The 23,088-nt window shown below is 34.3% G+C and overlaps 2 protein-coding genes and 1 long non-coding RNA gene across 3 annotated transcripts; 2 read left to right on the top strand and 1 right to left on the bottom strand.

The window, feature by feature from the left end:
- Positions 1-6,839: 6,839 nt before the first annotated feature.
- On the top strand, positions 6,840-8,452 carry LOC106426090 (putative F-box/LRR-repeat/kelch-repeat protein At1g11620). Its single transcript, XM_013866805.2, has one exon. It carries the CDS (start codon positions 7,283-7,285, stop codon positions 8,435-8,437), a length of 1,155 nt encoding a protein of 384 aa, XP_013722259.2. The 5' UTR covers positions 6,840-7,282; the 3' UTR covers positions 8,438-8,452.
- Positions 8,453-17,520: 9,068 nt separating this feature from the next.
- LOC125578179 (putative F-box/LRR-repeat/kelch-repeat protein At1g11620) lies at positions 17,521-21,426 on the top strand (the record flags this gene model as incomplete). The annotated part of the gene is made up of 2 exons (XM_048740516.1): positions 17,521-18,212; positions 21,138-21,426. Coding segments are annotated over 2 exons (981 nt in total), but the record flags the coding sequence as incomplete, so codon positions are not given.
- Positions 19,929-21,129, bottom strand: LOC111210425. The gene is made up of 2 exons (XR_002661760.2): positions 20,708-21,129; positions 19,929-20,263 (listed from the first exon to the last, which is right to left on the bottom strand). It is a non-coding gene; the product is annotated as an uncharacterized LOC111210425 (long non-coding RNA).
- Positions 21,427-23,088: the final 1,662 nt, after the last annotated feature.

Raw genomic sequence — 23,088 nt, 5'->3', positions numbered from 1 at the left:
TACCTATTTCAACTTTCTTCTTATGAGTAGTCCACTTGAATATTGCATTTTCACCATTCTTTTCTCCACCATCTTCAGACTTCTCTACTCTTTGCTTCCCATTCATCTCTTGTTCTACTTGGTCTTTTGATGTGATTCAAATTTATTGACATGGTTACTTCTAGTAATAATAATATTTATGCACTTTTTCTGAAGCCTTTATTAGTGCTAGAAATGGTGTCACTATAGATTGATAGTTAAAACTTAAAATTATGTGAGAACCGTAGTGATTGAGTCCTAAAAGAAAACAGTAAAGCAAGCTTCTTTTCTTGGTAATATTGTAAGAGACTTTACTGGTGAATATAAAGGGTAGCAGTCACTTAGTTAAAGGGGTTTGGAGCAAGATCTCTACATATTTGGAAAGATACCTTTACTTTTTAGTGGTGTTAGTGAGATGGTATGTCCTCTATTTTGGCTAACCTTGTCTTCTCTCTAGTCAATATAGGTGAGTCTCCTCTAAATCTACATCAAGCTTACTATATATTGAGCTCAATGACATAGAGAACTCAATGGTCCCAATTTCTTCACTTATACATTTTTAAGGTCGAAAAGGTTGTCTCACTATTCCTGTTGGGGTCATACTACATCTTTTCAGTTGTTGATGTACAAATAAACTCTTTAGATACTAATGTTTATTGAACAGTAGCACTTCATGCAAACGATTCAATGTTTTCTAAGAATACATATGTAGCAGAGTTACCTTTCGTCTGGTTTTGAAACTCTTCCACCTCTTCCGATCCGTCGCACCTGGACCTAACACACATAAAAAAACCTTAAATACAAAAGATATTGTGCCACGGAGGAACAAGTGGAATGGGAAGAACCTCTTACCGATTTCAAATGCATTCTTTAATCATCATCTTGTTTGACACCTTCAGATTCAGCAATTTTTATTATAATCTACAGTGTAGATGAGTTTCTTCTCTAAGCCTCTGAAAGCACCATGCCGTTGCAGAATCTCAGCCAGTGTATCCAAAATTTATTACCTGCATGCGTGGAGGCAAAAAAAAACCTAACTTGAATCACACATAACATTTGTTTTGTAGCACAGGTAGTCACACTATTGTCGAAACCTAAATACAAACCTGCCATCTTCTATGCTCCATGACTGATTTCTCAAAAATATGCTCACTGTCTCCAGTTTCAATCGATCTATCCACCGTCTACATACAGGAAAAGATCATCATGGACCCAATACTAATACAGAATTAATAAATTTAAACTAAGAAAATCAGAGTTTTAAGTCCTTTCCTCTTCATCTGCTAGTTGAGAGTAACTACCATTGTCAAGAAGTAACAAAACACCCAAAAATGTCAAAAGGTATATATCAGATATCATTACTGGAAATAGTTGAGTCGTTAGACAGAATCCCTATTCAAAATCTGTAAACACACGCCTCTCTACAACTTCTCTGTATTCTTGCTGAATGTTATGGCTCAGAGTCTGCAGTGAATAATTTTAAAAGATTAGGATAACTTTGTCTGAGGGGTCTGCTTTCAAGAATTTGTAGAACTGCATAAAACTTACTTGGAATCAAGAGATTAGAAAAGCATCAGCTTTCTTATCCAAGTAGAGAAGCTGATGCTATGGATACATGTTTGATCCCATACCGAGCTTACGTCAACTCTCTTTGGCAATAGTAACTTGATCACCTATTATAAAAACAATACAACATAAGAAAGGTTGAAGTCAAATATTAAAGTATGTAGATAGATATTAACCAGTGATCATTGATGTTGACACCAAGGTCTGAAGCTCTTCTAATGGTGTATGCACTATCATGTCATGGAGGATCAAACAAAGGCGACCCACCAACTAATTCCCATGGACCACCAGAGCTTTTTTTTTTGTCCTCAGGTACAGTCCGTCTTGCAACAGCTAATGACCTCAGTCCACGCAGAGCGTACTTGTTTTTTTTTTGTTAAGTGGTCTTTTTCCTTTGATTAGCTTTTGTGTTGCAAAGATCTTGAATCTGAAAATCATCAAAAGAAAATGGTTTTTAAAGGTTAAATCATTGAAAAGAAAAAACAATTATTAAATTTAAAGAGAGGTCAAACACAATTAGTTCTTAGGTACCTCATCTGGAGCCTCCTTTTTCTTACTCGGTGCCAGTCTCCACTACCCTCGATATATGTCGATGGGATTGAACCGAAAGAAGCGAATCTCTCTAATAGCAGTTCTTGCCTCTTTGGGATCAGCAAGTAACACTTTTTATTTTTCGGCATTTTTGAGAATATAAAAAACTACAACATGAAACAGAGCTTAAAAAAAAATAAAAACCATATCAATATAACCTAGAAAATTAACTGAAAATAAAATAAATCAGTTCCCTGAAGAACAAAAGAAATTGAGACTTTGGATAAGATCAAACTCACATGATCGATCTGATTGAGCTGGTACTGGTGAGACGTCATTGAAATAAACAGCAACTTGAGACTTTTTGGTGGAGGAGCTTACATTTTCCGGTTGATTTCATGGCCATGGATGTAGCTTCTTTAGAGTAGGTTTTGATTTTGGGAAGACTTAAGTTTAGGCATAGCCTTTATATAGGAGAAGGATCAAGGGAAGGTGAAAGGAATATTGAAGAAGAGTTTAAAGATTATCATTGATGATCAGGAGTGATTTCAGGTAAGGCAAGAAATCATAGGTCTAGAGAAGACAGAGTAATCCAAGACTACTTCGTCTTGGATTAATCCAAAATAATTAATTTTGGATTTGTATTGTAAAATTTTGAAAATTAATGAAAGGAATTTTTTTAAAATAACATACAAAGTAAGATACTATAGTGTAAACTTTAAAAGTTAATCAAAAGAAAATGTTTTGAACATTGCTCATGAATTTTGGGTTTGTTCATGAGTTTAATGTCTCTCTTATTGTTTGATTAGCTGATGTGATGCAACTTCAACTTGGATATCTTCATTTGATTTCAAATATAAGAGATTCATGGGTATTAAGATTGCCTGGTTTCATTTGTTTTGTTTCGCCTTAAAAATGACAAATATTGTGCACTACACCTCTTCACATTCCATATGTTACTTGTTTTTGTAGTTATTAGGTTGATTTACCCTTTTTAAAAACTAGTATCCATGTCAAATTCAGGCACATAAATTATTAAGATTTACATCCCAATTAAGATACATAAAAAGCCACCTAAAGACTGAAACGTTAGTTTTTTCCTACAAAATTATTTATTTTGGATTTTGATGTTCATGAAGCAGGTTCATCGTGGGTTTCATCACTTCCAAGGCCGGTTTGGCGATGACCAAAGTAATAATTAGAATTACTAAGGAAAATGAATGTTTTATTATTGGTGACAAGATGGTAACCAAAACTGTCGAGAACACTACTCCCATCATTTTGTTGCTTGCTGCACATGATGGTATGATTTGATTTCTTATCATCTCCTTCCATGTTTCTTTATCTTTTGTATATAATTCATTGTGTTTTATTTCTTAGGTTCTTGTGGAGCTCATGTTGCTTAGGCAACTCATGCCTTTAGTATAATTGTTCTTTGTCCTTCATATTTTTCAAGTGCGCTACTTAATTTATATGCTTCTCATATTTTAGAAGTAACAAATAGTGAATGCTCTCACACTGGTTTAGGAGATCAAGTTAAAGCAGTGAAGCCTGAATTAAGAAGGAATCCTTGGTAATGATGACAGCAAAGAGACCGAGATAAACCTCCATCTGTATCTATATAACATTTTGTTGTAATAAAGTTACCATCAAACATGATTATGGGCTTCACCTTTTAACATTAGGAGCTGAACTGATTCATGGAGAATAACTAAAGGGAGTCCTATGTACGTATAGGTTGACTAACTAGTTGGAAATGCATCATTGGAGTCCATATACTAAATGAAGCTAGTAACAACAATGGATCAAGTGAAAAGAAGCATTAATTACACATATTCCATTGTCGATTTGAAATGTTTACATTCCGGTGTTGTATGGATAGTACAATGACTAGGACGACAAAGCATTCTCCACTGAGTTAGAGAAACCTCAGCCGTGAGATCCTCAAATCGAATTTCTCAAACATAAAATATTCTTATTATAATATGTTATATTAGTTTGTTATTTAAAAAGAAAAATCAAATTCATTTACCAAGTGACATGTTTTCAAAAGAGGTTCCAAGAGTATGTTATGACCGATTATTTGAGAATCCGTACGTATGTTTCTCTCATTTTTTTTTGCCTTTCTTATTAAATTATGAGATATTAAGTGAGAAACTTGGCGCTGGAGTTCTCTTAAGAAGGGAGAATAGCATTGGCTTACTCATCAGATAAAAAGTTATGGACTCTAGTAACTTTGAAAACATTTGAAGTAGATCTTGTACAAATTATGAAGTTAGTAGTACAAGAGGTGCTAGAAGAAAGCTGAGCTATACATAATACATTTTAGAAAACTTATTGGAACTTTGAAAAGTTTTTCTCCTTTGAGAGAGAGGAAATTAACACAAAGATCAATAGATTTTGATGTGTGAAGTTGATTATGGTTACCCACAAGATCTATTGTGTATAAATAGATGTAATAAGAAGTGTACGTCTCTCAACACAACTAACAAAAGCTTTAGCATAAATGTTTCCGAGTTTTTATTTAAGAAAAAGTAGATACTAAGGAAATATAAAATCTGAAATCCAAAACACCTAGGGGAAGAAGACACCTAAAAACCACATACATTCAACTAGACTTGAACAAATTTTCTGGATCCGAAGTTCAAAATTGGATCCGATTCCAAATTTAAAGTACACAAGAGAATCCGATCTAACATATACGTCTGGACCGTACATGAATTTCTATATACGTAGAACCATATCCGAACCCGAACCGAACCCAAAAAAATAACGGATTTCCAAAATTATTCTAAGTATAACTATATATATATATATATAAATACTAGTTATATTACTACTTATAGTAATTTAATTACTAAACTATAACTACAAATTTGGATATGTTATTTTGTTTGTGGATAATTCAGATATTTCCAATTATTTTTGGATATTTAGATATTTTTTACATGTTTAAATATAAATAAAAAAATTTGATCCGCGCATTTCAGATAAATCAGTTATTTTCTATATATTTGGACTCAGCCAAGTAATTTTCGGATACAACTGAACCAAACCCGAAAAATATCAAACCAAATCAAAAATTTTAAATTATCTGACTGGGACGCATTTTCCTCTATCCAAACTGATATCGGAAATATCCAAACCAAACTTGATATGTTACCTTAATTGCCAGCCTTACGTCCAACTCAAAACTACCTACCACATAAACAATGGAACACAATTATACGTCATTTGTGAGAAAATAAGTGTGTTGGACAGATGCCCAAATTTTGGATGGAATGAATTGGGAAGGGGTTCTATTTGGAGGACCAATTATTCAGATTTTATTAAAAATGGGACTTAAAATTGGTAAAAAGAAATATTGTGACGTGCAAGTAACTCTCGGGTAAAAAAAAATTAAAATATTATAAATTGTCAGTAATTAGGTGGGGAAAATTGCTAAAAGAGAACAAAAAAATAAGGTTGTTGTCCCCTTGGTATATTACCAACATAAAATTGTCTCAATAGTATAATTTTTCTCATAATTCCAAAACTAACCCTATATTTAATCTAATTAAACATAATTTAAAAGTTAATTTGAATTTAAAAAAAAAAGTTAATGGAGAAAAGGAAAAAAAAAAACAGTTGAAAGGCAATCGAAAAAAAAAGAGGTATATATATGCATCTTAGAGAACAAGAGTTTGTGAGAAGAATCAAAAGAAAAACTATGGAAAAACCATAGATTGATGAAGAAGAGAAGAGAGAATCGTTTTTTTATTTAGGGTGTGACTGGTAACCATCATAGGAACAATAGGAACAAATAGGAAAATAATGAGTAGGAATAAAATTTTAGGAATGATGGTTCCTTATCAAAATTAATGAGGAATAAATTTGTTCTATAACTCTCTACGAACAAAGGAATGAAGAGGAATGAAAAAGAAAATCCATTCCTCATGAATGGTAAAAAATTTAAGGAATATTAAGGAATATTAAGGAACATAGTGTTCCTCCTTGTTCCCTTGGTCACCAGTCAATTTTCAAGTAAAATCGACCATAACACGTTTTAGGAAGTTAGAATATTTCTAGGAGATTTTTAGAATATTTTCTTAACTGAAATTTCATTAATTTTCGCAAAAAATCAGGTATTCTTATCCGTAAAAGGTGACTTCTAAAAGTTTAGAAGAATGATAAAAATTCTGAATACACTTTCTACTTTGAGTAGACATAAGAGTACATTGTAGAAAACACATTTCCCAAAATTTAGAATACTTTATAAAAGTAGAAGATGCATTCGGAAGGAAAGTGGATACCTTTACGATTAGTAGAATGCACATTTCTCTTTTTTAGAAATTTAGTAAATAGTAAAATAGACGTTCTAAAAGAAGTAGATGAACGTGTTTATTTTAGAAATCGTTTTCTACTATACCATTTTTTGTAGAAGACACATTCTACTTTTAGTACAACGTATTTTAAAAATCTTATTTACCAAATTTTTAAACAAAAAAAAATTACCAGCTTGTGTATATGGATGTTTTATTAATTGTTTATATTTTTAATAATTTTTTTGATTTACAAAATTATTTATTTCATTAGTTTTCAGAAATATAAAGAGTAAAAATGAGAAAAAATGGATAAAATTGGTTTTATACCGAAGGGACAACAACCTGATTTTTTCTAGTTTATTTGTCTTTCCAAATTCCAATTATACATTGTCAGTTTTTTAGATTTACATTATACTTTATAGTATCTCTAAAGCAGCCGGCGTCTTTCTTTGGCCGACATATAGGATTTCCTATTACTTCTCCTTGGTTTTATCTTTTGAGACCTGCTGGTTCTCTGTTTTTTATTCTTTTTTTTTTCGAAAATGGGCATAGCTGGTTCTCTGTTTTGCTCTGTTTTTGTTTCATGAAACTCTGTTTTTTGAGTTATAGCTCTGTCTTTTCTAATAGAATGTTACTAATAAGAGTTAAAAAAAAAAAAAAAGAAGCAACCGGCTGTTATGGTAACCATAAATAATAGGAAACTATAACTGAAATATAGAAACTTTATTTATCCAAGTTTCCGATTATTAATGTTTTCCAATTTCTTTTTTTTTATCGTCATCTATATGTACATACATATGTATGTTACGGTTATAAACCATGTGAGCATCTTACCTCTCTTTTGACAACCAGGTTCCACGACAATGGCACTGAAGCTACCATATGATTTGGAAGAGGAAATTCTCGCCAGAGTTCCATGGAAATATTTTGCAACGTTGAGATGTGTATGTAAGCTTTGGAATAGTCTTATATTGGAAGAGAGACTCAACAAGAAGAACTTGTCGTTTCACATGCACAGCTATAGTGGTGAGCATCGGTTTATACTCAAAGACACTGGTCCTACGATTTCTGCCGTGGGCATTGAGGAGCAGAAAAACGTGGTCGATCCTCCGTCCTTGATCGTCCAAGACTTTACCCTTATAAAAGCTCGAACATGTAATCCTGTTAGGGTGTACAAGACTGTTCATTGCGACGGTTTGTTGTTGTGTGTCATGGACAACCAGCTTGTGGTTAGGAACCCGTTACTGAAGGAAACAACCTGGATCAAATGCGGTAGTGACTTTCACCAACGAGATGATGCTTACAGCCTTGGATACCTCAGCCACTGTGATTACAGGATCTTAAGGTTTCGTTGTGCTAGTAATTCCAGAAATAGACCTTCAAGGGTCGAGGTCTGTGAAGTTGCATCCAAGACATGGAAGGTTATAGATAACATCAGTTTTGATTGGTTCCTTAGCGTGCCGTTGTCGATCCTCTCTCTGAGAGGAACTCCTTATTGTATAGGTCTTCGAGAAGATCATACAGCTTTTGTACAAAGCTATGATTTTTACAAAGAAAGGTTTCAGCCCATAGATGACTTGCCATTCAGCTATGATGAGTTGAATCCTATTGCACTAGAGATTTATAAAGGAGATAGGCTTTCGGTGTTGGAGCAATGTCACAAAACAAGGAAGATATGCATATGGGTGAAGCATTGGCTCATGCTTACTTCTTGGACCAAATTGGTGGTCGTGGACATACCAGAGTTTCCGCTTATATATCCACGTCTTGCCCTCCTTTCTACAAATTATTATTTCGACAAAAACAATAGGCTTGTTATAACTTGTAATGATACTGACATGAAGGGTCTATCTATTATCAGAGTCATCAACGACAGGGAGTTCCAAGTAATTAAAGCTAATGAATGTGAAATTTATTTCCCTTTTTTATGCAGCTACGTTCCAAGCTTGGTTAGGCTTCCAGGATTTTGGAAGCAAGACACCAGTCGGATTCGTTGGAGAAAACGTAGATTCAACTAGTTTGTGTTTAAGATACTAGAGCAAGTTCGTGCTGGAATTTGTCTCATTACATTTCTATTTAATATTTATTTTTAATTTAATGATTTTATTTTAATTATTCATGGAACATTATTTTTTGCAATTTTATCATTAATTTTTTTATCTCGTTTGTTGTGAAAGACTCAAAACAGTTTTGTTACGGTCAACAAAATTTTCTAATATAATTATTGCGATTATTAATGAAGGTATAATCTATTTTTATTTAAGGTATATTCTATTTTTATTTTGTCGGTATATATATATATATTAATTGTTTGTTTTAGTATAAGTTATCTAATTTCATTTCTGTTATTTTTGTTTGTTCTCTTTTTGTTAGACCATGCAATTATATATATTTACTTTCATACCAATATTAAAATTATAAGTTGAGCTTTTTATTTTAGCATTTTTTTTTAAAATCACATTAAATTAAATACAATAATTTTACATTCTCCGTTCACAATACTTACACAATATACTTATTTTATCCTTTAAAACAATTGTAATGTAACTTAAAAGAAATTAATGTCAGCTATATGTAACACTAAATATTTTTATAACAACTTAAATATTATGGTATTTCGATTTCTGGATATTTTAGTTATAAATAATATTTAAATTATTGATTATTTTGAAACTTAATATAGTTAATATTTTAAGTATGTAAAGTTTATGATAAAAAATTTAGATTATTGATTTTGTTTCAAGTTCAGATCTATTCCAAATTTTTGTTTTAGAGATTTTGAACGGTTATGTATTTAGTAAGATCTAAACTCTGGCCATATCTCTTTTTCAGTTAGTTCAGTTGTAAGACATCATTCAAGTGACAACGAAATGTTTCTATCGGAACTTCAAACTAAAACAAATCGGTAATTAAAATACTTGGTCCTTTTTTAACAACTCCATTGTTTTATTCTATACAATAAGGTTAATGTCAAATATATTTAGGACATTGTCACACAAATCGACAACAAATCTAGTAAAATTTAAATTATCAAAAATATTGCCCACGAAATAATAAATATTTTATAACTAAAAGGACCACGTCCATTTTCTAAAAGGCAAAGTCAACTTCCTTAGTGTCATGTCTCTAACAAACATACGACGGAGACGAACAGGAAGATGATCTACCTCAACATGAATACAGTAAATTAATAAATAATCACCAAACACCAGATTGCAAAGCTTCTTTATAACTTGGCTTATTCAGTTTTGTTTTTAGATATTGAGAAAAAAATTACAGATCAACTATAGCCTTCATAGTAGTCATCTTGCTACTTGTGGTGATAGTGAAGGAGAAAGAAGATTTAAAGCAACGATTCATGTCCGTTACGATTGTTATGTCCATTTGCCCATTTTGTCCATTAATGAAGGAGTTATAAGAAAACCGTTAATGCCAACGATTCCTGTGAAGGCATAGCCGTGATAACAATACATAAAGCTCAAGAGACACTGCCTCAATCTCACAATATCAGATTCCTCTATGAAATTCGAATCCATTTGTCTCCACTGTCAAGACGCAGACTTGTGGTCCAAAGGGATCAACTTAATGGCTAAGTGCAGCAGAGAGATATCTTCTGTAGCTTAGCACAAACTATGGATTTCTACAGAGATAGTCATGTAACATATAAATGATATAATTTAAAGTTTAAGAGTTAAGAGTCATCAAACGAACTTTGATGGGATCCTTCAGATAGCCATGCGTATCAACGTAACCAACAAGTCACAACATCAAGCTCAAAACGATGCAGTTTCATTTGAGGAAATCATAGAGCCCAAGAAGTTAGTTCAGGCCCAACCCAAGACCAGTCAACGGAACTCTTCAACGGTCACAACAGATGAAGACAAAATCAGAGCTGGCGAAGAGAAGAGAAGAGGAAAAAGGATAGCGACTGAGTGTACTAAACTGAGAAGTGGTCCTGAACTGTACAACTCATTTCAAGCCCTTGGATGTCTAGGAGAAGAAGGATGAGGACACGTCAATAGAGAACTAGGGCTTTCATCATTTACTATATAAGTATGTATTGAGACATTGTAAAAGCTTAAGAAACAAGAAATAGAAAATTGCATTTTCAGAAAACTTATTTCTTCAACTTTTATGGTATCAGAGCACCATGGAAGCTCTTGAACTCTACAATCCACCTTCACTCAAGATAGTGAACTCAGTTACAGTAAAACTCACAGAGAGGAACTACCTTCTATGGAAAAATCAGTTTGAAGCTTTTCTCAATGGTCAAAGACTTCTCGGTTTCGTCACCGGCGAGATACCTCAGCCCACTCCAACGTTACCAGTTCCGGCAATCAACGGCACTACGACTCCGGTTTCAAACCCAGACCACCACACCTGGTTCCAAACAGATCAGGTCATAAAGTCGTGGCTTTTAGGGTCTTTCTCCGAAGACATTCAGAGTCTAGTCGTCTCGTGTAGCACATCTCACCAGATCTGGGTCACTCTTGGCAAACACTACAACCGACCAACATCATCTCGCCTGTTCGAGCTACAACGCAAACTTCAAACTGTCTCAAAGCAAGCCAAGACCATGACAGAATACTTGACTGACATAAAGCTCATCTGTGACCAACTCGCGTCTATTGAGAGTCCTGTGACAGAACGCATGAAGATCTTTGCAACATTACAAGGTCTGGGGAAAGAATACGAGCCCCTCATAACAAGCATTGAAGGAGCTGTGGATATGCTGCCAGATCCCACTCTTGAAGACATTCTTCCACGTCTTCATAGCTATGAAGCTCGTATTCAACGATACAACACTTCCTCTGACGTATCACCACACCTTGCGTTCAACGTGGAAAGATCAAACTTTCAGTCCAGTTACTACAACTCAAGAGGACGTGGCCAGTCTAATGGCCGATTCGGCAGAGGCAGAGGACGCGGTCACTTTTCCACAAGAGGAAGAGGCTTTCACCAGCAACTTTCCTCATCAGGATCTCGCTCCGGCTCCTCTGCTTCATCAGTTTCTTCAGATGATCGTCCTTCCTGCCAGATCAGTGGAAGATACGGACACACCGCTATGCGCTGTTGGCATAGATTCAACAACAGATACCAAGAGGAAGAACTACCAATGGCTATGGCAGCGATGCACATTACTGATGTTACAGATCACGCGGGTGCGGAATGGTTTGCTGATTCAGCGGCTACATCTCACATAACAAGTTCTCCACACCACCTTGCGAACTCTCAGCCTTACAGAGGTAACGATGCAGTCATGATCGGAGATGGCAACTTTCTGCCTATAACTCACGTTGGTTCCACAGACATCGCTTCAACCTCAGGTACCTCTCTTCCTCTTAAAGATGTTTTGGTGTGTCCTGGAATCGCAAAATCCCTACTGTCTGTCTCTAAGCTTACAAATGATTATCCATGCTCTTTTGAATTTGATGACAATCGAGTGTTTGTTAAGGACAAGCAAACCAAAAGGGTCCTGAGACAAGGAAGCACCCGTGAAGGTCTCTACAGTCTCAAGTCTCCAAAGCCACAAGCTCTCTACTCAACAAGACAGATCTCAACAAGCGATGAAGTGTGGCATAGGAGGCTGGGCCATCCTCACGATCAAGTTCTGAAGTATCTGAGTCAAATCAAGTCTATTGCAGTCAATAAAAGCTCTCTGAAGATATGCGAGTCATGTCAGCTAGGGAAAAGTAGTCGTTTACCGTTTGTAGCTTCTAGTTTTGTTGCTTCAAGACCCCTAGAGAGAGTTCATTGTGATCTCTGGGGTCCCTCACCTGTTACATCTAATCAAGGATTCCGCTTCTATGTAATTTTTGTGGACAACTTCTCTCGCTTTTCCTGGCTATTTCCATTAAAGGCCAAGTCAGACTTCTACAACACTTTCATTATGTTTCAGAAGATGATTGAAAACCAGTTGTCTACTAAGATTAACATGTTCCAATGCGACGGAGGTGGAGAGTTCATGAGCAACAAGTTCCTGTCTCATCTGAAAGACTGTGGGATCCAACAACTAGTATCTTGCCCATACACTCCTCAACAAAACGGATTAGCTGAAAGAAAACACAGACACTTGACAGAGTTGAGCTTGACCATGCTATTTCAGAGCAAAACGCCACAAAGATACTGGGTGGAAGCGTTCTATACTGCGAACTTTCTGATCAACTTGCTCCCATCTTCGGTGTTAGAGGATAAGAGAAGCCCCTTCGAAGTGTTACATGGCAAAGCTCCTGACTACTCAGCGTTGAGAACGTTTGGATGCTCCTGCTACCCGATGCTCAGAGACTATGCAGCAACAAAGTTTGATCCCAGGTCCCTTCGCTGCGTCTTCCTCGGGTACAACGACAAATACAAAGGATACCGGTGCTTATATCCTCCAACGGGTCGTGTGTACATATCCAGACACGTCATATTTGATGAACTCAGCTTCCCATTTGAGACGATCTACAAAGACGCTCACCCTCAAATTGTAACTCCTTCGTTGGGGGCCTGGCAAAGAAGCTTCATGTCTTCAGAGTCAGAACAATCCAACAAGTCATCAACCGCTGAAGGCCCTGTAGTATCGTCCAATGTGTTACTACAAACGTTACCACCTCAAAGATGCAATGAAGCAGAGACGTCTTCTACAGCAAGTAATCTGAACTCGAACCCCATTGAAAGTAGTTCTGTTCGGACTGCTCTGTCTCCACAACAAAATGTTCCTGCTTCAACTTCACAACACTCAATGATAACAAGAGCCAAAGCTGGAATAAGAAAACCGAACCCCAAATACGCCTTACTAACCCACAGAACGGCCAATCCAGTTCCAACATCTGTAGCTGCAGCTTTGAGAGATCCAAGATGGAACAACGCAATGGGGGATGAGATATCAACGTGTATGGTAACAAACACATGGACGCTTGTTCCTCGCACACCTGAGATGCATGTTCTTGGAAATCAGTGGATATTCAGAAACAAATTAAACGCAGATGGAACAGTCGAAACACCAAGAGCGAGGCTTGTTGCTCAAGGCAACAATCAAGAAGAAGGAATAGATTATCTGGAAACTTACAGCCCAGTGGTCAGAACGGCAACAGTGAGAATAGTCTTACATTTGGCAACGATTATGAAATGGGAAGTCAAGCAAATGGATGTTAAAAATGCGTTCTTGCATGGGGACTTGCTAGAGAAGGTTTATATGAGACAACCAGCAGGCTTCGTTGATAAAACAAGACCTGATCATGTATGTCTCTTGCACAAATCTCTCTACGGTTTGAAGCAATCTCCCCGGGCGTGGTTCAATAAATTCAGTGACTTTCTCATTGAATTTGGCTTCATCTGCAGCATAAAAGACCCTTCACTGTTCATCTACTCACATGATGGAAACATTATAATGCTGCTGCTCTACGTAGATGACATGGCAATCACTGGAAACAGCTCTGCTACTCTCACGAAGTTGCTGGAAGAACTAAATGCTAGGTTCATGATGAAGGATCTTGGAAAACTGCATTATTTCTTGGGAATTCAAGCCTCATGTCACGATCAAGGAATGTTTCTGACTCAAGAGCAGTACGCTATTGATCTTCTTACTGTGGCTGGTATGGAGCAGAGTGCACCAGTCAACACGCCACTTCCGCTACAGCTAAACAACGTTCCAGAACAGAACGTTCCATTCACTGATCCGCATTACTTCAGGAGTCTGGCTGGGAAATTGCAATATCTTACACTGACCAGACCAGACATCCAATACGCAGTCAACTACGTCTGCCAAAAGATGCACGCTCCATCAGTCTCAGACTTCACAAACCTCAAACGCATCTTGCGATATGTGAAAGGGACAGTGTCTATGGGAATCTCGTTTCTTCGTGACACTGATTGTACTCTGAGAGCCTACAGTGATAGCGACTGGGCAGGATGTCCATCAACACGAAGATCTACAGGCGGGTTCTGCACGTTCCTTGGGCAAAACTTGATCTCATGGTCTTCAAAGAAGCAACCAACAGTGTCTAAAAGCTCAACAGAAGCCGAATACAGAGCTCTATCTGAAACCGCTTCAGAGCTGGCATGGATAAGTATGTTACTCAAGGAACTAGGAATCTCTCTGCCTGTCACTCCACAACTGTTCGGAGACAACCTTTCTTCTATCTACCTAACAGCCAATCCAGCTTTTCACCGAAGAACAAAACACTTTGAAACGGACTATCACTACGTTAGGGAGAGGGTTGCTCTGGGATCACTAGTAGTCAGACACATCCCTGCTCGGCTCCAGTTAGCAGACATATTTACAAAGTCCCTTCCGACGGCTGCGTTTCAGAGTTTGAGGTACAAACTAGGCGTTGATTATCATCCCACGCATAGTTTGAAGGGGAGTATCAACGTAACCAACAAGTCACAACATCAAGCTCAAAACGATGCAGTTTCATTTGAGGAAATCATAGAGCGCAAGAAGTTAGTTCAGGCCCAACCCAAGACCAGTCAACGGAACTCTTCAACGGTCACAACAGATGAAGACAAAATCAGAGCTGGCGAAGAGAAGAGAAGAGGAAAAAGGATAGCGACTGAGTGTACTAAACTGAGAAGTGGTCCTGAACTGTACAACTCATTTCAAGCCCTTGGATGTCTAGGAGAAGAAGGATGAGGACACGTCAATAGAGAACTAGGGCTTTCATCATTTACTATATAAGTATGTATTGAGACATTGTAAAAGCTTAAGAAACAAGAAATAGAAAATTGCATTTTCAGAAAACTTATTTCTTCAACTTTTAATGCGTTGTTATAAGATCTCAGAAATCTGCAAAACTAAAGCACATTCTGAATCAATCATCAAAGATAAATAAAAACAGAACAAAGTTTATTGCTTTATTGAGAAGAACCTGAAGCTAAGAAAGATGTTATAGCACCGATGATAAACACCAGCTCTGAATTTTTCTTAAAACCCCACCAAACAACTTGTCATATGATGCATTCATATTGCGTTTTACCATAACCATCAAACCATTTATCTCTTGCAAATAACTAATCACATAAAAGACCACCAAAGAATGTCCTTTAATGTCGGCCTCGTATTCTCTCTGAAAAAAGTAGATCTAGGTTTTGTGGTGATCGATTCCGGTGGCTCTCACAGCACCGGAGTCGAATTTCTCTGTTCTATTGTGATGTGCTCTTGTTGTTCTCTAAAGGTGTGGTAAGGATCTGAGCTGGTTGATGGGAGTGAAGGTATCAGATTGGAGGTGCGTGGTGGCGCGTGAAGTTCGGCTTCAGAGTCTGATGGCTAAAGGCGGTTCTTTTCTAGATGATGAAGATGTGTGCTGGTCGTTTCTAGCCAGCATCAGAGTTTGCTTTTCCTTTGATTCCTAGATCTACTCGTCTTGCTTCCGGATGGTGTGCTTTAAGAGTTTGTAGCCTCTGCTTCTTCTGGTCTGTGGTTTCTATCCTTTAATGGGTTTCAGATTCTCTTCCTCCATTGTAGTTGCTCATTGTTAAAGTTTCGTTTTGTTTGCGGGTTCTTAGCTAGTCTTCTGCGTTTGATATCGACTAATCTGTCATAGAGTTCAGAGATTGGCTTAGTTTGTTTTTGTTCTAGCAACAGTGTAGCAGAACGGTATTGGCCTATGAAGAGCAGCTGAAGGGTTGTTGAGTAAAAGTGTGGTCTCAGGTTAACCATTCCATTCCCCAGTAGCAGAAGAGTCCTCCTCCTGCCCTTTGAATAAGTGTGTCTTCTGGTTGTCTTTGGTCTCTGGTTTTCCTCGGTGGCTTCTTGTGGTGAAGCTTTAGAATGAGGTTGAGGTTTTAAGGCGTCCAGATGAAGGTGTGGTTGAGTTGTGAGTTCTCCCGGGTGTTGGTTCTTCATGGTTTTCGTCTTGGTTTCGTCTTAGAGGTGGTTTGTGGTCATCGTGAACGGTAAGGTTCAGATGATGGTTCCTGCTCTTCATGAAGTACTTCTATGGTTTCTGCTCTCTTGCCTTGAATTTGGTAAGACTACCGGCTGATCATAAGATAACTAAGTCTGATACTTTTATTTCTTGTTAGGTCATGGTTTAGTCGAAGGATTCCAGTTTGTAGCTTAATGTTTCCGTTGGATTTTAGTGGTCTGTTTCTTAGACTGTCGTTCCTTTCTTATAGGTTTAGTTTCCGGGGAAGGTCATGTTTTCCGCCGGCATAAGTATTCTACCCTTGTATTTTATCAAGTATCAATGAAAACTCTGTTGGGAAAAAAAAAGAATGTCCTTTAATATAGAACTAGATTTTGACCCGTGCAACCGCACGGGTATTTGTTTTCACTTTTCTATACATAAATTATTGTTTTAGAACATAAGTGGTATATATTTTTAATGTTAATCATATACTTAAATATTTATATAACTATTTCAAATACAATAATTTTATAATTTACATGTTATAATTAATTAATTGTTTAAACTGTATGTATTTACCACTTCTTAATATATATTTATCTTATTGTATTTGCATTTAGTTATTAAGCAAATTAATATATTAATGAGAAAATATATTTAAAAATTATTTTGTATTTACTTTATGCTAAATTTTGACCCGTCTTTCAAAACTGGATTTCTTTTTACCAATATTAGATAATCTATTATTGTATATATAAAAGTCTAAGATAAGTTAATTTTTAGATATGTATTATATAGTTTGTTATTAAGCTGTTCTATCATCATATTATATTTTAAATAAATAATTTATATTTATGAATATAAAATTTATAAATTTATCAATTGAATATAATTTTATCATATTTATTTTAGTATAATAATTATATTTTAACATGATCATGACTATAAAGTAGATAAAATAAGATATAATTTATTTATTTTCATTTTTAAACGATAACTTAAAATACATTAAGTTATTGTTTAAATTTTTTTACACAGATTTATTAGAATTTTTAAAATATAATATATCAATATATATTATATTTAAAAAATCACACATGAATCAAGGTTGTGACTTCAGTTTTAATATATAAGATACAAAAAGCAATAAGAAGTTGATGTATGTATATTACCTTTCAGGCTTTACAATGAATGAGAATCTGATGGTTTTTTTTTTACATCTATAGAGACTTTACCCTTATTTCAAAAAATAAACAATTAATGTATAACACGTGGTCGATCCTCCGTCCTTGATCGTCCAAGACTTTACCCTTATAAAAACTCGAACATGTAGTCCAATTAGGGTGTACAAGACTGTTCATAGCGACGGTTTGTTGTTGTGTGTCATGGACAACCAGCTTTTGGTTAGGAACCCATTACTGAAGGAAACAACCTGGATCAAATGCGGTAGTGACTTTCACCAACGAGATGATGCTTACAGCCTTGGATACCTCAGCCACTGTGATTACAGAATCTTAAGGTTCCGTTGTGCTAGTAATTCCAGAAATAGACCTTCAAGGGTCGAGGTCTGTGAAGTTGCATCCAAGACATGGAAGGTTATAGATAACATCAGTTTTGATTGGTTCCTTAGTGTGCCGTTGTCGATTCTCTCTCTGAGAGGAACTCCTTATTGTATAGGTCTTCGAGAAGATCATACAGCTTTTGTACAAAGCTATGATTTTTACAAAGAAAGGTTTCAGCCCATAGATGACTTGCCATTCAGCTATGATGAGTTGAATCCTATTGCACTAGAGATTTATAAAGGAGATAGGCTTTCGGTGTTGGAGCAATGTCGCAAAACAAGGAAGATATGCATATGGGTGAAGCATTGGCTCATGCTTACTTCTTGGACCAAATTGGTGGTCGTGGACATACCAGAGTTTCCGCTTTTATATCCACGTCCCACCCTCGTTTCTACGAATTATTATTTGAAAAAATTGCCAAAACAGAACAGAAAAACATCTACATTGTCCTTTTGCCATAAATCTCTTTTTGGCCCGTTTTGGACTTAGATACCCCTGGCTAACTTTAAAAATTCATATCAATTATTTTAAAAGTCAGAAAAATATGGAAAGTTATTCCAAATGTATATAAAAAATAAATAATTATATGAAAAATATTTTGGTTGACTAAATATTAGGAGAACACAATTTCATTTTTTGATCTACGAAAAGCAGAAAACAAAATCTAGTGTCTACGAGCATGTAGATTGTAGTTTCAGTTAACTACATAAGTATCTGCAGCTCTTAGAACGTAATATCAACTTAATGGTCATTGGTCTACCACCGCAGATTGAATTAACTGCCGTTTTCCCTATGATCTGAAGTACAGTAGATTTGATGAACTACGTTTTACTATTATATCTACTAACACTGAAACATAAAATCTGCATATATATTTATACTCTACGACATTGTGATTGTGTTATCTACCTCAATATGATATTCCACCTTAGCGGGATTTCGTAGTCTACCAGTATGTCTTCAGTCTACGGACGACAAAATATGAGTTCTACCAAATTCGTAATCATAATATTCCTTAAATCTCTCCTAATCTGTTAAGAAAATATTTTCTAAATCTTAATTTTCCAAAATTTTCGTGTTTCTTTATCAATATTTTTTAAATCAACAAGTACATTAAATTCTAATTTTTAAAACACTAAATTTAATTTGTTAAACACTAACTTTAACTTATTAAACATTAAATTCATAATCCTATTTATTTGATTTCGGCTTTAGGGTTTGAACCCTATGTGATTAAGGGTTTAGGGTTTAAACCCTATTTGTGGTGTCAACTATATTTTTAAATCTTAGTCAAATAACATGTTTGATGTGATGACTTATTAGACACATAAATAGCTGTTTCATCATTGTGATTTGTAAAAAAAAATGTGTATAGCTTGCTTGTTAACTCACACACATATTCTCATATTATCTCAGTTGATGACACTCGTAGAGTCTCTGAAAATGGCCGCAGCTGAATAAGTATTCTTAGTAACACAAGTACATTCATGTCAACCCTGAAAACTGTATTACCCTAATCATAACTTTTGAAATAATGGATTCAAAAATATGGACAAGCTTTCTTTTGAGGTGTATCGAAGACATGCTGCAAAGTAATAACAGAGAGCCACGGAGTCCTTAGAATGGCTCTTGTGAGAGAAAATCATGAGAAAAGAGTAAAACAACTCACAGCTAAAACACATTTACTATTGTTTACAAGATTCCGAGTACAACACGTAACACACACATAACGATTACCAGTAACTAAATCCAAAGAAAACCATTTTAACAACCTGTTCTGCAACCTGAAAAGAAGACAAAACCATTTTAACAACCTGTTCTGCATATGCCATGAAAAGAAAAACACAAAATGGGTTATTCATTCAGCCATCTTCGTCTATTTGTAGTTCCTCATTCTATATTAGCAAAATAAGTACAAAATTCATGTATTTCTAGTGAATCATTCGTTCTCTTCATAACCTCGTTCCTACGGCTTCTAATTTCCAGTAAAGGAGAGAAGTCAGTAACCAAATGTGAAGCTCCACACTCTGTAATGAAATCAGGGATCGTCTCCCTTGCATCTCCCTAAATTATAACAATCAAAAGTTCATCTTACATTAAGCTAAACCAAAAGATTATTAAGCTAATCATCGAAGATCAGTGCTTTCTCACAAAAGCATAACAAGGAAAGAACAAAGACTGTTTTGAACCACTTGATAGTAAAATACAGATCAATAGTTTGGGTTAACAAATAATCTAGATTTTAACATGTACGACGTTGCAAAAACAATCTGAAACTATGTCCGAGATTGTGGTATCCAGCTTTCTTAAGAGAGATCTCCTGTTCTACAATCTCTTGTTTCGTGCATGAGCAGAATGGTTTGACAGATTCAGTACATGGAGTTGGCTGCTAGAGTTTTGATATGAGCCAATGAGAGGGCTTGTGATTCATGCACACCATCAGGTTCATCTGCCAATGTTCCAAACAAATGAGATTTCAGGACTCTGTGATGCTTACCGCATCAAAGACAAGAGACTGGCTCTAATGTATTACCGCTTAAGAAATCTATTGCAAGTAAGATCCCACTGTTACATGAACAAAAATAATTGATTGCAAGGATAAGGACAATAGCTAGCAGATTGCTTATCCAACCTAAATGCGAGTGTAACAAACTTGTCTTTGTGTTGAAGCTGATCAATTCAAATGCTTTCTCCAAACTCAAGTTACCAAAAGCAAAGACAAGATCAACTTCTAATGTTAAGAAAAAAAAAATTACGCAAGATAGTTTCTTTTGAATACAATAGGTGGAGCAACCACAGCAAAGACACAGAAAGCAACATGGAACTGCAGCAATAATAAAGTTTCAGATATGATTTTACCCAGGAAAAAATGTTAATAACATCATCTACAAACCTATAGCCTTTGTTTCTTCTTTTTCAGGGTGCTCCTCTCTATTGCTACTTTCTTTACCAATGCACGGAGATTTAATTTTAAGTCGGAGGGAGCGACGCGTGGGTTCCAAACTTGCCAGAAAAATAAGGATCTTGGTTTTCAGCTCCGTTGACTTCTCCTTTGGGATCAATGGCACCTAAAGATATGATCAAAGTTGCAGTAATAAAAAGGGCTTAGGGTTCATCGGGAAGATGTATTTATTTTGTTTTTACCTTTATTTAATTTTATAAATTGTTGTGTTTTATATATAATTATATCAATTATTGGATTATAAATTAGGAGGGCTTAATTGGGTTAACACAAAAGATTATACTATATGGACAATGTATAGATCAATTTATGGTATAGGGACAATGTAGTTGTTTTTTTGTTCTATATTTACAAATTTCCCTTATTATTTCGACAAAAACGATAGGCTTGTTATAACTTATAATGATACTGACATGAAGGGTCTATCTATTATCAGAGTCATCAACGACAAGGATTTCCAAGTAATTAAAGCCGATGAAGGGGAATGTGGTTTCCCTTTTTTATGCAGCTACGTTCCTAGCTTTGTTAGGGTTCCAGGGTTTTCGAAGCAAGACACAAGTCGGATTCGCTGGAAAAAACGTAGATTCAACGAGTTTGTGTATACAATTTATTTGTTCTTTCGTGTGATTCTTTTTGCTTTGGACTATTAACCAACTAGATTTAGCCCCGTGCATTGCAACGGGCTTTATTTGATATTTTTAATTAAAAAATATTAAAAAATCATTATATTTTTGTTTTAAAATTATTTTTGCATATGTATTGTTAAATTTATTATATAGTTAAGAACTCGTTTTCACACATAAGTTTCAGTTAATATTTGTTAGAGCTAGAAAAAACATTCAAATGTAAAAATTTAAACCGAATCCAACCCGAAATAATAATTATAATGAAATAAAAATGAATTTGGAAGTTAAATAAGGTCAAGAAGCAATGACAACATTATACACTTTTTATGTACTACTTTAATATTTTATTAAATTTATCTGATGTTAAATAATTTTCTTGATTCATTATTTATTAATGATATATTTTCATAGTAACATTTTAATTAAAATGAATTATAAACTACTACATAGTAAAAATAAAAAAATATAATAAGATAACGATGAAGCTTGATTTGTTTTTGACTAAACATACGTACGGTGACAATAATAATAATTATTTTTTTATGAGCAAACATAAATATATATATATATATATATATATATATCAAACATGTGTTTGATTTTCGTATAACCAAACACATAAATACCAATCACGACAACATCCTAAGTTTTTATTTTTGTTAATTCAATAGTTTTAGCATCATACTTGTCATCAAATTCTTTTTTTTTTAAATATTATTAAATAGGTATGTTTACTTTTGTTAGGATTTTTTTTTTTTAAAAGGAAAAAATTATATTTTATAAATCTCGCCTTAATTTACAATTAAAAAAAAATAAAAAAAATCAAATACTTTTTTAAATTTTTTTTTAGAAAAAGAAAAGTAGTTTCATATAAACTTTTACAATTATCTTCTGTTTAGAATTTCAGAAAAATATTATTGCTATCAATTAATTATTTCTAGTTACTATTAAATAACTTTTAAACTATGATTTTTATAGTTCATATCAATATTGTTTTCACTTCATTTTTTAATTAAATAATTTTAGTATCATGCTCATCATCAAATTCTCTCTTAAAATAATATACTATCAAATAACTTCTTACAATTCTCTTTTGGTTAGGAATTAAAATATATGATACAAAACTATTTTGTTTAGGATTTTTTTTAAGGAAAAGAACTATCAAATATATTTTTACAGTTTTAGGGTGTTAGAAAAGAAAATTAAAATTACATAATCTTATATAATTATTTTTTCTAGGATTTAGAAAATAAAAATACTATAAAATAATTATTTCTAGCAAATATTAACTATTTTTAAAAGTTGCTATTTTCAAAATTCGTTTTCTTAATATCACTAATATTTTTAATTAAATATTTTCAGTATCATATTTATCATTAAGTTTTAAAAGTAAAAATTACTTTTACAATTCTATTTGATCAGGATTTAAAATAAAAAAAAATCTTATTTGGTTAAGATTAAAAGAGGGAAAAGTTATTTTTCAAATTTCTTTTATTCAGGATTTTAGGAAAAAAAGTTATTTTTACATAATGATAGATTTTTATTAATACATACACAATTTGATTTTTTTATACAAATGTTACAATCATATCAGGTGAAATATTTGAAATTATTTTTTGTTTATAAATTTTGAACACAAAATCATCTATTAAAAAGAAAAGTTAGTTATTTATAAATAAGTTACTT

This window comes from Brassica napus, chromosome A9 (assembly GCF_020379485.1).
Source record: "Brassica napus cultivar Da-Ae chromosome A9, Da-Ae, whole genome shotgun sequence".
Classification (NCBI taxonomy): Eukaryota; Viridiplantae; Streptophyta; class Magnoliopsida; order Brassicales; family Brassicaceae; genus Brassica; species Brassica napus.
Note: the sequence above shows the minus strand (reverse complement) of the source record. Positions and strands in the feature narration are given on the sequence as shown.